The sequence below is a fragment of the Takifugu flavidus genome, chromosome 2 (assembly GCF_003711565.1).
Source record: "Takifugu flavidus isolate HTHZ2018 chromosome 2, ASM371156v2, whole genome shotgun sequence".
Lineage (NCBI taxonomy): Eukaryota > Metazoa > Chordata > Actinopteri > Tetraodontiformes > Tetraodontidae > Takifugu > Takifugu flavidus.
In genome coordinates, this window is record NC_079521.1 from 10,852,254 (window position 1) to 10,870,227 (window position 17,974).

The 17,974-nt window shown below is 43.3% G+C and overlaps 1 protein-coding gene across 2 annotated transcripts in view; it reads left to right on the plus strand.

Moving 5' to 3' along the window:
• LOC130517456 (protein kinase C-binding protein NELL1-like) overlaps positions 1 to 17,974 on the plus strand; it is a 128,971-nt gene that overhangs the window by 25,735 nt on the left and 85,262 nt on the right. For both annotated transcript variants that reach the window (XM_057019354.1, XM_057019361.1), the window contains exons 5-7: positions 12,227 to 12,323; positions 17,230 to 17,302; positions 17,766 to 17,848. In XM_057019354.1, coding sequence (XP_056875334.1) covers positions 12,227 to 12,323; positions 17,230 to 17,302; positions 17,766 to 17,848 — 253 coding nt within the window. The remainder of the gene's footprint in view (positions 1 to 12,226; positions 12,324 to 17,229; positions 17,303 to 17,765; positions 17,849 to 17,974) is intronic.

Sequence of the window (17,974 nt, forward strand, 5' to 3'; positions counted from 1 at the left end):
TCATGCATCCGTACAGGTGGCAGCTGCCATCAGAGGCACTGTCTCTTTTTCTTTATGTGAACGTGAGGTAAAGGAGAATATGTTAAATGTAGCTAGTTACAATATTGGTAGTGGAAACTTGAGGTTTTTAAAACACTAAAAAGACTTCTCTTGAAAAGCAACATCACAATGCTGCTTAATATGTAAAGGGTAAGCAATACGTGACTGGCTCTCATGGTGTCGGAGTCCTTTTCAACATGTCCAACCTGACATGAATAATATGGCCCGAATGCATCTACTGTCTGCACTCAGTGTGGATACAGCAGTGCAAATTTAGGCAGAGTTAATGCTCCCCGGCCTCTCGGATGAAACGATGTTGGATTTGTTGTAGTATCGATTCTTCCCAAATGCCTATTATTCCCCTCAGGCTGCTGGTTTGTCGATTAATTATCACTGCAGCGGTTGTCAGATAAGACTCCAGCCAAGATAAAAGGGAGGATGAGGGCACTATTAGGATGAAAAGATCAAAACGTAATTGTGTAAAATTGGAAGAAAAATAAGCTCGTCCCTACTTGGACGGCTGCGGGTGAGAGCCGAGTTAACTGCAACAGTTGGAGTGAGTGAATTGGTGGTTATGACCCACGTTCTTGCCTCTTTCTTCATGTCTGACATCAATTGATTACGATTGTGGCTTCACACACAGCCTGTGACATTCACTCTTTAATGGGGTTAGGGTGACAGAGGTGATTCTGTACAATAAATCACTGACATAAGACAAGGTCACGTGCACCGTACACATAAGATACTAAGGGGAGGGGAAAAAAGCGGGATGAAAAAAACTGAACAGACAGCAAAATGTCAACCTGAAATCAAAGAAAAGAGATGGAGGAAGATGGTGAACAAGACTGATAATCAATGGTTTCAACAATGCAAAGGTCAGTTTAAACAAACATATGTAGCATATAATCATTTCAGTATATTATGCACATAGTATCCTTCCCATTGTTTTCTTTTTTTTAAAACTTCAATTGATTCTTTACATCTTCACATTTTAGTCATTAAATCAACACTTTCTCTAATCTGAGCTACTTTATATCTGGACTGGAAGAGCAGAAACTGTCAGGCTGGAATTATTCTGTATAGGCGTCAACATTTGGATCTGGTTGCAGATGTGCCTGGACAGTTAAGGTTGTCGAACATTACAGCTGTTAGTTTTTTAGTCGGTTTTTTATTTTTTTACATAATATAAATTTGCAGTTATTTAGCTGCATGATTTTTTTTTAAATCATTCTCACAGTAACAAAGGCCTGGTGGCCTGGCTCTGGTTCCCAGGTAACGCTGCCGTCTGCTCACTGCTCAGAAGGGAGCTGGAAACTTTTTAATTTCAATCTCCTGCAATTCAAGTCGAATAGGAAAAATGTATTTATCACATGTCAAATCAAAATGAAATAAAAAGAAAATTGCTACATTTACTTGGACAGCATAAATACTGACTTCAGCTTCTCTGGAAACATGCTGTGTGTTAGCAAGTGTGTTTGAAGTTCTTAAAAATGCACTATATACATTCACCACTATATACATTCACACTATAATTTAGCACCTAATATACTTGATCAAACCATAATGTTACCCGAGTTTGCCTGGGCTTCGAGGGTTTTCTATGTCATCATCTCGCGTATTTTTAGTCTGAAAAGTAAAACGAAAAGAGTTTCCAGAGAAGAGGATGATACCATCAGTGCTGCGGATTGTCTTTAAAAACAAACTCTTCTGTATATTTGAAAAAGGCTCCTCTGAGCCTCCATGTTGCTTCTCATTGCAGAGATTGAGGTCCCTGCTAACCGTCTCACTATAGTGTCCAGGAAGTCACGCTAACACGAAGCTCCAGCATGTCATTTTAACATTTAATAAACCCCCTGGTACCCTCACTCAATCCTGTCGCCGACATGATTTTCCACTTTGTGTTTGCCGGCTGGATGCTTGTCCTGAAATCACAAGTTGCGAAAATCTGTTGCTCCATCTCTGATGGATCCTTCCCCCAGGAGCCATGTTTGTTGGTATTGACAAACAGCAAGACCCAGATCGTGGCTCAGAAATATTCAGTTCAATTGCACCTTATTTATATAGCGTCTGTTACAATCAAGCTTGTCTCCAGGTGCTTTACAGGAAGTACACAGTATCACAGGAATATCCTACTGTACAGGTAAAGAAGGACAGTGCTGAATATCGAAGGGGGGAATTATTGAATCTAAATAAATCAAGATTATTGAGTCTTTGATTTGTCCATTAGGTCCAAACAAGGTTTTCTTGTCCCTGCTGTTCTGAACGTTTATAGCCTTTGACCTCAGTATGGAGCTGCTTCCTGGACTGTTGACCTGATTTTGACCTGGATTGTCCTGCTGTTATTCTTCTCTCTCTATAATTAGGGTTTTTTTGCTCAGTGATGAATGGATTCCGCTGGAAAGCTTATCAGTTTGGCTCCTTTAGATGCTAATAAATGATTCTTATCAGCCCGAGCCTGTTTGTTCTGCTCGTCCCCAGATTATTTTTATGGAACATTTTGCAAAGCCGACAGCCCTAATTTAAGTCTGTAATGCTTTAATATTCTCCCAACTCCATCAGCGGTCCAGAGGAATATCTTGAAACGATCTCCATTCAGAGGTTTCTGTAGACTACGTTGTAGGACCTTTATCTAGCTTTTAAAAAGAAAACTAAACCTAAAAAATAAAATCTACATAAAAAATGAAATAAAATGACGCTGCTCTCGCTCAATGAGATTCTGATGAATCTCTCCTATCTCATATCTTTTAATGTGTTACATAACTAAGAAGCTGCAACCTTCAGATCCATGTGTTTTTCCCAGCTAATTAAAGGTTTTGAGCCTTTCTCTCCAGAACTGGGCCTGTTGTCCTCTCTGGGTGATTGTGGGAAGTTGCTGTCAGAGCACACAACAGTGGTCTTTAACTCCTTGGACCTCAGAAAGAAAAGGCTCTCAGAATTTTACAGCCCACCTGAGCTTGTTGCTTCCATGTGCACATACACGAGTGCACGAGTTAGGAAATAGGACTGAGGTGATTTTTATGAAGGCAATGGTTCAGCGAAGAAGAGACACTGCAGAGAATCTTGGAGAGCAGCTCGTGTATCGGCCCCCGAGCAGGAAGTGTTTGTGTGGAGGAGGATTTTGAGAGCCTGGTTAGCATGGCCGCATGTGTGGACGGTCCTTGAATAGACAAATTGTTCACTTCAGGGATGCTGCGATATTACATTGTTGAATTTGCACAGTTTTAAGACCTGGAGAAAGCTTGAACAATTTTTCTTTAGACAATGGTCAAATGTTTCAAATTCTATTTTTTTTATCACAGTTTTCCTTTTGGAAAAGACTCCATGTACCTCAGACAGAAAGGTTTCTGTATTTATTTTTCCTTCTCTTCACATACATTTAGACATTGATATTACTAATATTTGCTGCTGTGGTTGGAGTTCAACCCCGATAAAACGCCACATTTAGAAATGTGTCCAAGCTATACAAGGTTATATTCCTTTAATGGTAAGATTGCTGCAGTTAGTTTCCTCCCAGAAGTGACTGTTTTACTGCTCTGCATCTGCTGACATTCATTTTCTGGTGGATTTATTTTTCAAAAATACGCAGCTGCTGCTGACTTTTCCTCCAAATATGCGTTTATTTTAGCTTTAGCCACAGCAGTGCCTTTGTGGTGGCCGGAGAAGGTCAGACACACAGAACGGTTGTATCTAATTGCAATTTTCTAATTCCCCTAATTGAATTAGTGTCAAACATCTATATATTCTCCCTGGTTACACGCTCAACCCGCCGTTTGTCTTGGATCTGAATAGCCGATGGTGGTAATGACATTGGCTTTGCTCGCCTGTTACTACTGTGCAGCTCACACCGAATCACAGAAGGTCATTTCATGTACCAACTGTCTCCCAGAGGACCCGTGTTGCTCTCAGTGCAGCACAGTTTGGGCTCGGCTCTGCCGCGTTGTTGCTGTCATGGCAGCCAGTCTAGCCAGGTTGCACGTGTGATCTTTGGATTTTGTTTGAAGGCAAGCAGGAGTGCATCAAAAAGCACTGTTTCTCCTTCTCGCTAAGATTCAGAGATGGGATCTAAGCCAAAGCTTGCCCAAGTCAAGATGTACCCGACCTTTGTTTTCTTTTGCTCTGGGGCTCCTTCAGCCCTCTGGAATACAGAAACACATGGGATTTCCTTCAGTGCTCTGTATTTAACAGGATCTTATTCCCAATATGTAAAAATAAGATCGGAGAAAAGTAAAACAATCACCACGCTGCAATTTCATTTAGGGGTTGTAAATATTTTGTCCTGTTTTACCAAATTGGTCCCCACAAGGTTTTATTTACGAAACCAGAAGAAGCTGAAAATGATTCTCTATTTCTTGTTGTACATTGAAATTAATTGAATAATTAGAGCCCTTTACACCAGCTGCGCCACCTTGTGCCATCGCCTAAAAGCATCGCCTGCGCTGCATATTTGGAACTGCAAACATGAATTCTGAGAGCCTTTTGAGTCAGAAAGTGCCTGTTTTACAATGACTGACAGAGGACAGTGGACACTTGATCCAGCTCCAGTTAGAGGAGCAGATGCTCAAACAGCACGAGTGTGGTAATAAAGACATGTATACGTGTCCTGAATTAACCAGGGTCTTGACTAAGGGTGTATTCTGATCTACATTTTTCATTCATTTGGCTCATAAATCATCCATCGGTGTTTAAGATGGACTAATGGGCTAAATTGGGGCAGCTTTTGTAGCTTAAAAGGGGACAGTTATATAACCATTTAGGATAAACGGCGACGGGGCAGGGCTGTTGTGTTTTCAGGACCCCCCAACCGCTCATCGCTTCTTTCACTAACCACGCTGCCGCCATCTGTGTGTCAGTTAGTGTGTGCATGCACGCTTCAAAAATCCGCTAAATGTCTGAGCCCCCCCGTTGCCTCATTTAGCCCTATCTTTCTTCTTATCTCGTAGTGGCTCTGCTGAAATCTTAAAAGTGACTCTGCTTGTGTTTTTGGACAGTGGAAAACAAGACAGAAACAACACTGCCAGCACACAGTAAGCACCCAAAGAGCTGTTGTGCGTCACAGAAACGGACTTCTGAGGGTTCAGGCTTGCTAACGCTTGTAGCTTAAAAGCTAGAATTGTGGCAAGGAATGAGGGTTTAGTCACTTTGAAGCCAACTGAGAGTGGAAGAAACCATCCAAACCATCTGTGCTCATGTCATCACAAGGTCATTCTAATCTTGAGCACTTGGGGTTTTTTTCCATTCTTGGTGTGCTGCATGTGATTTTATTTATTCAGTTCAAATTTCCCTTTCGCTTGTTGTGATCAATTTTCGCTTCCCACGGCGCTGTTGCATGTTGATGATGGCTCAACCAGCCTCAGCCATCACTAAAACATTAGATGTGGTGGAAAAGCTTCTACGTCGTAAAGATCAACATTATGCATGGAAAATGACGTCTCGCTGGGCTGCTGATAGCAGATCCATTTCAGAATCACTTGGTTTCCCAATGAAACGCACAGCCCGACGCGGGTAATGAAACATTGTCTTTTACATTACTCACTTGGCTAATGAAGTGGGACCGACATCGAGCGCTCCCCACCTTAAAGATCTCATAACGATATAGCTCGTGCAGCTTTTGTGTCCGGCAGCCAGAAAATGACACTCTGCTTTGCTCATTAATGAAGGCAGTGAGCTGGAAGGCAAATTAGCTTTTTTCTTACCTGCTAAGCAGCTCAACAGCCTGACCCAAACTATCATGAGCACAAGAAGAAGGCTGTGTTTAGGGGTGCATGTTTTTCTGCGCTATTGTAGCTTATTTGGGACATACAGTATGTGACAGGTGAAGTCACAGGTGAACATGTCAAACCAAAACAGTTTCTGCTAATGAGCAGCTCGGGTATAACATTTTAATTTCCTGTGAAGGACAGTGCCAGTGCTGCGCAACAGAGCAGCAAGCATTCATTACTCCATTTACCTGATCGCGGCGCCCCGGCTGAGAGGGAGCTATGCAGGGAATGATAATGAGTTGGAATCGGGTTAATAACGGCAGGGTGATACCGTCTGTAACCTTGGCGCCTTCGCCCCTCTCCTTGAAACGGATGATGCTACAGCTGGCACATCTGACCGGAAAACTCTTGTTTGACTGGGTGGCTGTGTTGTCACAGTTACCCTGGACACAGTGTACTATGGAGCTCCAGAGGAAATTACGTGTGGCCCTCGGGTTTCCGATCAATGGGCCAATTCCAGCAGAAAAACCAACATTTGAGCCAGCTGAATGGCTGCAGGTCTGGAGCAGGCTGCTCGGTAATTACTCCCATACTCGCGCGAATGGAGGGAATTTTTAAATGTCAATTAGCACTTTTTGTTTTTTTAAATATTATTGATTTTCTATAATGTGCTCCTTTTGTGAGTCAGGATGCATAAAATGCCTGACTGCTCCTCAGTTAGCTGGGATTTTTTTTCCGGCCTGCACTTATACTGAAATTGATTTAAAGTTTGAACTCCTGGTTTTGATTTGGAGAAATCAGGTGTAAATGGGCTTAAATCTTTGTGTTTCTTATAAAGTACTTTCTCCTTTTATGGGAATGTGAATAAATGTACCACTTTATTATTTTAAATGCTTATAAAGTCCACAGTTGAGAAAAAAGAACACAAAGACTCACTTATATTGTAATTGTATAATTCCATTTCATCGGGTATGGCTCTAGGAATTGCCGACAATGCCACTATTGCCTTACACTAGTTAATATAGAATAGAACATTAGTTTCATTATTTTCTCCACGGCTAATTTGATGCAATCATCCTGAAGGAGATGAGAATTTTCTCAATGACAGCCTCAATTTTACAGACAGGATTTATTTGTATCTTGGGGAAAATGCCTGGATTACTCCCAGACCATAATTCAAAGATTGGGCTTTGCCAGTCAAAATAGGTGTGACACTTACAACAAGGTAATGACATCGGACATTTCAGAAAGCTGCACCTTTTTAAATTAACGACCCATTTTGTCTCGATGTCTCGGTCCTGGCACATTAGTCTTTATTTTGCTGTCTTTGGGCTGCCGTCATGCTGCGGCTCATGGATTCAACTTTCAGCGCCTCTGCGTCGGGCCTCACTTTTGTCTTTTGCGAGGGCTGATGGAGTGTGTCGTTAATGAAGCCTTCCCGCGTGGAGCCCAACGGGAGGAAAACCAGGCAGATGCAGCAGTGCCAGGTACCACCGACGGAGACCCCGGGAAAAGATACACCAGCGCACTCGACTCTTTTTTTAAGAAGGTATCTGCAGCGGCGTCTTATCAGACAGAGACAGGGACTTTCATCATCAGATAAGGTCATTGTTGAGGTGAAGTAATTACAGATATCTAAGACAGAGGGGAGCCAGGCGTGGAGATCCTTCAGGAATTGTATGACAAAGTCAGATTAGACTCTATCTTCATCTACATATTGTGGGTGAGTCCACGCCTCTATCCCATGTATCAAATGTGGGGTAGAGGAATTTAGGTCATCTTCCCCATTAAACTTGATTTATCTGCTTTTATATTAGGAAGCGTTCTACTTCCTGAATGAACCTTTTCCAGTATGGATGCTCTAGTTCTCTTAAGCTACTTTGGCATTTATGACATTTGGGGTTTAATGTGGTCTGAGGGAAATTCATGTTTTACTCTTTTTATCCATTATGGATTTCTGGGCCCATGATGGGATTTACCAAAGTATGTGCGTTCTGACTCAAGTGACACTTCTAGATCCTCTAACCACTGTGGATGGCGGTGCTCCAGTTTGAGTGAAGGTGGTTCAGTTCGATTTGATAGCAGCACTTAAGGAGTGTGAAGGAGACTGACGGGTGCCCTTTGAGAAGTGGATGCTGCAGAACTGCACTGACAGCTGCTTCAACATGCAGCTCAGCCATGATTCTGTAACCTCTGCAAGAGGAGTCCTCATCGCCCCACAGTGGAACTGGGGTTCCTTTACTGGAAAAACCGCTCTGTTGTAACGTCAAACAACGGTGAAATCATCATCTTCTGAACGCCTACAGTGACATCGTTCCTTCCCTCCTCTCCTTGGCGGGGAGACAACCCCACGGACACACAATCCGTTTGAAAACCCTGAAGAGACGAACAAAACTTCTGAGCTTAAAACGCATCAAGATTCGACCCTTTGCTGTTTGTATTCAAACCACCAGAATCTCTTTGTTGCCGCGTGGAATTTTAAAGCTGTCATTCACACAGGACTTGCTGTAAAAGTGTGGAAACATTGATCGAGTCATAATCATCATCATAGTGGCTCAAATAAAAAGAGGCTCTGGTCTGAAATGTCTCTGTAAATGGGCTGAGTTCTAATGAAAATAGTCAGTTTATTTATGTTCTTTTTATTGTATTGCTTTAAAATCTGTTTACCTGCTTTTTTATAATGTTCATATTTATTAACTCAACCTGTGTAATGACCAGATGTGTAATGTGTTTGTTCAAGAAGCATCATTGCAGACATTGTTCTTGCATTTCAGGAATGAATAAGAATTAGTTTGACTTTGATATTGTTTTCTGCCATGTAATTGGAATTTTAAAAGCAAAAAAAAATCCAAATTTTTACAACCTTTTGCAACCAGCAGGATGACATTATGAATACCATTCAGGGCTGGACATCCCACAAGAACCCATGTTATGTGTGAAATTACCTTTGACCTGTATTGTGACAGCAACAGACTGGTGATGTGGACACAAAGGAAAATGATGTGGACATAATGCCTTACTAATCTTAATGCTGACATAATGGAGCTAATTCGCTTTTACAATCCATTTAGTTACTGAGGACATAAATTCCAGGTCATTAATGTTGAATTTCTATTCTACGCAGAGCTATTGATCAGCTCTTCACATATGGTAACATATTCTGTTATTCTGGCGGTGTGTCCAACCTGTTTTACTATAGTAAATGCTCTATTCATGTTTATTTTAGTAAGAACGGTCGAACTGTTTTGTTTGGAAAGTTTCAGAGATGATGATGAGAGAACAGATTATGAGAGATGGTAAACAAGTGTGCCATCAGAGGGGTGTGTGTGTGTGTGTGTGGTGTGTGTGTGTGTGTGTGTGCGTGTGTCTAATTGCATCCCTCGGTAACGTGTCTCTGATGGTCGTGACGGGTGTTTTCGACAAACCCCTTCATCTAGACTGCAGCTACGGTACGACTGAAGGGCTGAGCTCATTGATTTAGCCTTATGATACGGTGATAAATGGCAAACACACGCAACAAAATGGGCTGGCGGATCCGTCCAAATGAGTGGACATTCTGTCTCGGATCATTTGTTTAGAAGAAGAAAGTTAGATGAAAGTCTGAGCAAAAGTGTGAGGAGAATATTATATATTGATACCTTGACTGGGTCCACATGGAAGCAAGACAGGCTCCATGTCTGTCTGTCCTGATGTCCTTTTCTCCTTTAGGCAGGGATGAATGGAGCCCTCTCATGGCTCCAGCCCGCAGTAAGGGAGAGGATTCAGAGGGGATGTGTGGCAACTGATTTTTGACTCTGGCAGAGGCCCGACACACTCATCTCATGCTTGAATAGTGGAGAATTGGTGGTCTGTCAGTAAGTGTGGCCAACAGATTTTGGCAGAGCGAATAATGGAGGCTGTGATTGAGAATCTTTTAAAATGAGATCCACGAGGGCTGCCAATGACTAAATATTGTGACTCTCTTTTGAAGGTGAAAAATATTCGTTTGGGAATACTGTGAACGCAACCTTTGCAGTGGGCTTGATGGCATTTTGTGGATTTTTTCTGCATTTATTTGTTCTTTTGAGAGCCTCTGCTCTTATCAGCAGCTGAAAGACAAACTTGGGAATCCTCCAGTCACCTCAACAGAAATGCTTCCTTTCCAAGATTAAACGTAGTTTATTCAATTCCGCCGGTAAATCTGTGGAAATGAGGCGGCCTGGCAGCTTATTGGAGTGGACTGTCAACAAAATATGTGTCAGGCAGTAAGATGTGGATTTATGTTGTCTGGGGGCCGCCGGTGTCTCCGCAGCTTGAGCTCGGCCATAATGCAGCGCTCCCCTCATCTCGGGGTGGCTCCAGCCTCGTATTTCACGTGAATGATGGGCCAGATTCTGTGCGCCTGCCTCAGTCTTTCTTTGTGTCAAGATGCGCATCCCTCTGTCTCTATGTGTGACAAAGGTTAAGAGCAACACTGTAAATGTGGAACAGCGTTGCCCTATTTCTCCCTGTTTATGGATGGCGTGAAGAATCTGCTCCATTCGTCCTCCCAGTATCACGTATTCCTTAGAGTAACTCTAAGCAGCCCTAATTGAAAAGCGTTCGCTCTTTTCGCTGCAATATAGCATTTGTCGCTCCTAATCCAAGTGATAAATCAAATAGCGGGTGTCAAAATTTGGGATGGGGGGGGGGAGGTGTAACGCAGTCCTGCATAATGAATCCCGATTAGAGGGTTAAAGTTATTGGTATTAAAGCAAAAGACGTGGCGGAGCGGGTGTTTGTCCTGAGGTTTTTTTTCCCTGCCCACTGAAACACCCCACATGTTTTTACAACTCATCCAATAATGAAGCTGCTCTGAAGCTGCCTCAGGCCTCACAGTGATGCAAGAGGTTCAAGAAGCAAAACCCACTAAATCACAGTCCTGCATCTGAATTCAGCCACTTGAAACACACCATCAAAAGCCACGATGGGGGGACGATGCGTTAGGAGTTGTTACATTTTACATTTGTCTTTTGTAGATTTGAAATCATCTTATTGTTCTAGCTCCTCTACGATATGGAAATCCTTTATTTAATCCTCCGGCGAGTATTATAACTTACACTATATGGGGGGTCGGCTGCTCCTGTAGAATTTGCTGCTGATATCAGCAGCCTGTGGTGTCAGACCATACAACTATGCCCATGAGCATGTCACTGTTCTAATTGACACTCTAGTCTCCTAGTGTGAAAGTCCCAGATGTTCCCTCTGCTGAACATGCTGACGGGAGGTTCCGATGTGAGAAGCAAGCAGAGGCGAACGCACTAAAGAACACTCACATGACCTCATCGTTCTCCACAGCAGACAACTTGAGCCCGCAACCCCTTGTTTGTGAAGGAAAATTACTATTTCTCTCTGAGTTCTAAGTTGTACTGTAGAGTTGACCTGTGCTCTCATTTAGTGTCCTGAAGGAGTTTCTGAGAGACAAAGAAATGCTGGAGAGACAGGCAGGCTAGCTAGATGATTCTGTTGTGTCCAAGGTTAGCATCTTCTGTTTGGGTTGGTGAGAGACAGACTGCGAATTCTGATACGAATGTCATGTCAGAATTGATGCTGGCACTGCACGCACGAACTGTTGCTGTGTTGGTGTCACGTCTCCTGATCAGTACAGTTCATTTCAACACAAGTCATCTGAGTCTCCTGTGTGTCAGTTCCACAATGGGCAGAATTTCCAACACGGCAACACTTTCAAAACTGTGAATCTTTTAGAAATCTTACACCTCAGGTCTCTGGCCCAACTAATGTGCATGGCTTTGCACTGCAGGAGAAAATTGGAGAAACGCCACACGGCCATGGGGAGAACCTTTGTTCTCTCAGGCAGTCGTGCTCACCGCTGTGCAGCTCTACAGAGCAACCACATGCAGAGGCAACTCAGACCCAGGAAGAGTTGGAGGATGGAGCACCAAGTGTTCCGCTGATGATCAAGGGCAAGTGGGGGGCGAAAAAGTTTCAACTACCTCTTCAGCATTACAGGCATTTAATAAAGATTTTAGTATAGCTTAAATGTTAACGACCAGCAGCAAAAAGGCTTGGCTGGGATGGGAGATGAGCTCTTTAAATGAGGCTAAACTACAGGCCAGGCTATCCTGGATGCCTCGGGCTGTCTCTGGAACAATGAGGTGCTTGCTATTGTTGAGCTCACTTGAACACAACAGTTTGGAATGACTCTGGGGACGTTGTCGGGATGAAGCTAAAGCCCATTTATGCGTGCGTCAGGAAAGCGTCAGCCGTTTATTCCCGGCTGCAGCCCAGGTCTGGATATCAAATCCATGTTAGAGAACCATGAGGCGAGACCGGCCGTCATGCTCCAGGAAAATGTTCCACGCTTGTCATGGAGGCTGCGAGAGGCCTGCAGGATTTACCCTGGTATTCCACTGTGTTGATTGGTGTTCCTGCCAGGACAAAACCAGAGATGTCTTCCTGTCCGGGTCCTTATCAGCACCCAACATTCTCCTTTGATTTGCTTTTGGCAGGATTTACGAGCGGGTGATAGACCCCCCTCAGATGGAGATCACCCCCGGCAGTGGAGTATGGCTGGGCCAGCACAGTCACAAGCATGGCCTGTTCAAGGTAACACACACACACACACATGCACTCTTTCTCTCTAATTACACATTTTAACATCCTTCAGCAGCAGAATCAACTAGTAATTACACAAATTGCATTTTTTCAGCCAATGCTGTTATGTCATACACAAACAGAAAACTGTGATAGGATTCAAGCTAGAAGTCCATAGAAATTATTGCAGATAGAGAACGGATGGAGAATAATACATTTTTATTTTCAAAGCTTAAGTTTCATTTTATACCTGCCACATGTGCCTACGCTGGTTGCAATATCTGTTTCAATTACCATGTTTTTCATGGACATTTGGAAAGTGGAAATACAAAAATAGACACATCCAGGTGATGTGGATATGGTAGACATTCCGAAATTCGTGAAACATTCAAAAAGCCTACAGGTCAGGTTGATCCACAGCGGTTAAAGCTGCAGCGATTCGGAACTAACCCTCCATCTTGCCCAGACACATTGCGCAATCAATTGAATCATGACAAATTAAGACATATTATATCCTATTCTCCAGTTCTAATCTCTAGTTTTCTAGAGATTCTGTCCAAGGTTGTCTATCAGGCAGCTGTAAAGATGCTCCCATTCTTTCAGATCCTTCCTTATACACCCTGTCAGAAAACTACTGTTTTCTTAATCACTGTCATTGTTTAGACCATTTCTTTTCCTGTAATTTAACATAATCGTGCCTGCATGCCATCCAGCACCAACGCTCCTGTCATCCTCCCTTCTCCTCTGCCCCATTTTCTGAAGCTTCAAACGCTTCCTTGTTCTGCTGCAGAGCTCTGGTCTTGAAAGACGTTGCTCCATAATACACGTGGCCTCCTGCCGTCGTCTCGGTGAGCCTGTCGACCTTCCCTGTTCAGGGAACCCTCAGAAGTGGGACAGATGGTTCGGAAGCTCACGGGTCTCTGTGAAGTGACAGAACGAGTGACAAGAGTCTCCCTTCAGGATTGCTCTGGGTTGAGTTGACCGGACTCTGACAGGTTCCCCTGTAGCACCTTGAATCAAGGACCTGCTGCTCTTTGTAGCAGAAAGCCCATTAAGAGCTGCTTTGCGTTATCTCCCCATGCATATTCATGACTCGGCTGTATAAACAATGTTGCAACAATCCAGAAAGTGTCGGCTGATTAAGCTACACAAATTAATCTTCATGTTCTACACGCTATGTTTTCTAAGTTTTAAATGCAGTTATAGCACTGTTATAGCACTGTTATAGCATTATAGCACTGTTATAGCATTATTATAGCACTGTTATAGCACCGTTATATTACTGTACACTAACAACCCATTGCCGATTTTCCAATTTCTGTATATAATGCTGTTGTCCCAATCCCTTCCAAAGTTTTGGAGCGGCTCTGATGCAAGCTTTTTAATAGTAACAGAATGGATGTGACTGAGGAGGAAATATGATGAACAATATTTTTTAGCGTGAAATTACTTTAAATTTAAAAAGGAAGTCTGATGCTTTTGTTTTGTCTTTGTTCTTGTCTGGCCAGTGACCAGAACTATTCAGACTGTTAGGATCTGGCAACTACCTCCTAATGGCTGCAGTTCTATGCTTTACAAGCATAGTTCTTGGCTAAAATGTATCAAAGAACAGCTTGGGTGTGGGCTTTCTTCCTGTAATTTATATATAAATCATAGTTGCCTTGGTATTAATAACGTTAAAGTGGGCCTACTGGAAGTGAACACAGCAACTGTGTAGCTGCAAACTGGATCGGATCAGTACCTGCAAGACATTTTTGATTGAGGTGCAGGATCGGATCTGGAGCAAAAAGCATGGATTGGGACAACCATTGGGATTGTATGCGGCTGTTCCTCTATGACCCAGATGTTCCCATGATTCTCTTTTTTGGATTTTCTCATGCGCTGTAACTATACGCAGCTGTGCGCGTTGCTGGACAAACACAGGTATTCAAAAGGTCTGAGGCCTGGAAGCATCCCTATTGTAAATTTTTACACGATTTGCCGTTTCCTTCGCATCTCTATTTAACATTATCTTTTCTGCATGCCTACTAAGAGTGGGTATAAATGGAGCTGCTGAAGCAGGATAAGGTGCTGAGCTTTATGGAAAATCGCAGAAGGGAATAAAGTAGCAAGAGGTGACGGAAAAGGAAAAACAGCCCGGAGCTTAAAAATAACCCTGTTGATCGAGATAGGGGGTGAAATAATGCAGAGCCTGTAATCTGCTCCATTCAGCGCTCCAGAGTGGGATAATGATAAGAACTGCTAACTAGGCTTTTAAATGATACATGCAGAGCCAATGGTCTGGCTTTAGTAGCTCCTTGTTCTTGTAGCTTCTGCTCTCAGGAGCCTCTCCATCCCAAGCAGTAACTGTAATAAATTATCTTTATCTGGAATCCATTGTGCCAAGGATGCTGATTCCTCAGGGACACTGCATGCTCGTGTGGACCTGACGCTTTTGCGAAACGCTCTGTTGCGTGCACCACGCAGCTGTAATGAATCTACCAACGGTAGTGATGGAAGGCTGGAGAAGGTCCCATAAAGCAGCGTAATGGAGGAAAAAAAGGCCCAAGCTTCAGAGTAACAGTGAGTGAGATCTCCCTCATTGCCTGTCACATCTGATCGGTTGTCCCTTGTGGACATTTCTTTATGATTTAGCATACACAGCCTACAGTCCCCCTCCCTGACAAGCAGAATTGTGCTGTATTTTTGCACTGCACTATGATATTGAGCAACAGTTGGACTGAAAAGTGTCAACTTGGAGATCAGAGCCTTCTTGAAGTGGTACACCAACATTATACGGTTTGGGGCTGTGTAGCATCATCATATCAATTGAATACTTCAACTGTAAATAAAAGATTTCACATTTAAGCAACTGTGATATTAAACAGTAGATTTGAAGGGACGACTAACAGAGGAAGTGTTATGGTTCTTTCAGGAAATGCTAAATTATATGGAGATAATTCAAATTTTCATCACACGGTTGAGTAGAACGATGTAACGCTAGGCCATTTCTTCTCATTTCAAACATAACTTCTCCCTCCCACTAACTGGTGATATTGTTGGGATGGCAGTTCCAGGGTGGTGGCAGTAATGGCTACGGTAATGAGATGAGCGGTAATAAGCGGTGATGAGACAGCAGCAGTCAGCCCGTCCAGAGCATCAGCCATGCAAACGTGGTTTTGTTTTTTATCATCAATGAAGACGCTTTATTTTAGCAGATGAGACTTTTCATAACTATTCCATTGGCTCATGTTTCACCCTTGAGCAGTGACTTAGAAGAATGGCTCTGGTTTGTTGTAAAGGGACACGGAGAGAATTCCATTTGGGTTTGGATACGGCGCGGATAACGGTGAAGGTGAGGCTGACAGTGAAGGAATGTATAAATGTTTATGGAGATTTTATGGCAGGAAGTTGGCACTTTTACTTTAATTTAAAATCCACTGGGCTCTTTCTGACAGAGAGATGCATACGGTATTTGTGTGTGTGTGTGTGTGTGTGTGTGTGTGTGTGTGTGTGTGTGTGTGAGTGAGAGAGAGTGAGAGGGAGAGTGGTTTTATGACTTCACTTCGAATTACCTACTGATCATTGACAGTGATGTGTGGTCAGGACCCTTATATTACACCACCGGGGCAGACATCTGTGATCTACACCTTCATTTTCATTCCGTATGACAGTCACAATCTGCTGCTTGTGTGTGTGTGCCTCAAGGTTCCATCTCCGTGTGAGATGGAGGCGAGTGTTGCTTATATCCAGGACAGCCAGATGTGTAGTAAATGGATTCCCTGTGCAGTCAATTCTGGTGTCCTGTCCATTTCCTGTGGCTTCTATGTGTGGGTATTTATGAGTGAGCCTCCACATTATACACACTAAGGTTTCTGTTGGAGGAGGAACCTTTTCCTTCCAGTTCTGAGGTCTTTCCGAATCCATATTTACCAGTCCTGCACTACTGGACTGAGCCTGACTGACAGTGTGGTACATTTCCACGGACAGACGTAATAAGAATTTCGAGGGTTTATATGTTTTACCTTGAATCTCCAAGGGACAATGTTCTATTTTCATCAGGACTATTTAAAAATGGGATTTAAAATTCAAACTGGGCCTGTGTTGGTGCTGTCGGGGGCTCCAGGTGTCTGTGAAGTACCTGGAGACGCCCTGATTGTTATAGACGCCGTATGAAATATTAACCTGAGCTGATCTGATTAAACTGAAGCGAGAATCGAAGCTGGGGAGAGAAACTTGGCTAATTTGATGTGCCCGACCCAGTGAATTCATGTTTTCCAAAGCACAAAGCCAGCCACCAGTCATTTAAAAAATGACTCTAGTTTCCAGTTGTCCTTGTTCACCTAAGCTCCTTGTTTTTAACGGATACGGCCCCTGAGAATGAGCAGAGCAGGACGTGTTCGGATGCCCCGACTATTCAAAAAGAGGACCACTCTGGAGTTATTTTCATCATCCGCCATACTTGTTTACCTCATATTTGATCACGCGTGTTTTTCTGAGACCTCCCGTCTTCGACTGCTGTGAAGCAGATACAGCTGTGTGCTCTCAATGTCTGTCTGGGTCCCCCTAAATAAGCCTGGTCCTTCTCAAGGTTTCTTCCTATTAAAAGGCAGCTATTCTTGCTCCGTTGTCAGGCTTTTGGTTTGTGTAACACACATAGAGAGGCTCTTGACGACAACAGATGCTGCATAAAAAATGTTTAACAGAATTGAATCAGTGTTTCTTGTTAGCATTTGAAGCTCCGCTGCTCCTCAACGCACTCGTTGCTCGAGCTGCCATTTTCTTTGTAGAACCAAACGTCAGATCTTGAGCCTTTCAGAGCGAGCCTTTCCCTATGGGAGGTGCTGCTTGCTGCCCGTTTGCCACAACGGCACGTTGTGATTTCAGCTTCTGTGTAAGCTCCAGTAATGACTGTCTCCTACCTTCCCTCTCCTTCCAGGGCGTTATCCAGGACGTGAAGTTGATTTTCGCTCCCAACGGCTACATTACGCAGTGTCCTAACCTTAATCGCAGTAAGTGGTCTAAACGTGCTCCTGGAGTCAGACACATTTTTTCCTTCTGTGCTGTAATGAGCTTTGGATCGGCATGCTGCTGACCTCTCCCCCCGATGACAAAGCCTCCTCCACTCCAGTAAATCTTCATTTTGCTGTAATTTAAATTCAGCGCGGCGCTCTTTCTCCCCCAGACTTGTTCTCCATCTGTTTGCTGTCAAATAGATTAAAACACAAGGCTGCCGCTGCACCACTGTCTCTGCTACTGATCAATAAGCCATGTAATCACACCTTGTAGCTTTATTATTGATACCAGCAGCAGCTGCACGCCCCGGACAGATCCCGACTGCTGGACCCACACACACAAAATGATTCTAGAAACACTGTTTTCTATTTATAACTGTTGTACTTTTAATCTAAACAATACTATCTCCCTCTTTTCCCCTTCTCTCTCCATGTTGTTGTTCTCTGTCCGACTGGTAAGCGTGTCCTACCTGCAGTGATTTCCTGAGCTTGGTTCAAGGCATCATGGACCTGCAGGAGCTACTAGCCAAGATGACCCTGAAGGTAAGAATAAGATTGACTTTGATCTTAAGCGACGTACGGGAAAACCTGGGCTTCCAGGATTCATACTCTTCTCAGCTCTGACCAGAGGACAAAATCCTTTTATGTTTGTTCAAAACAAAAATGAGC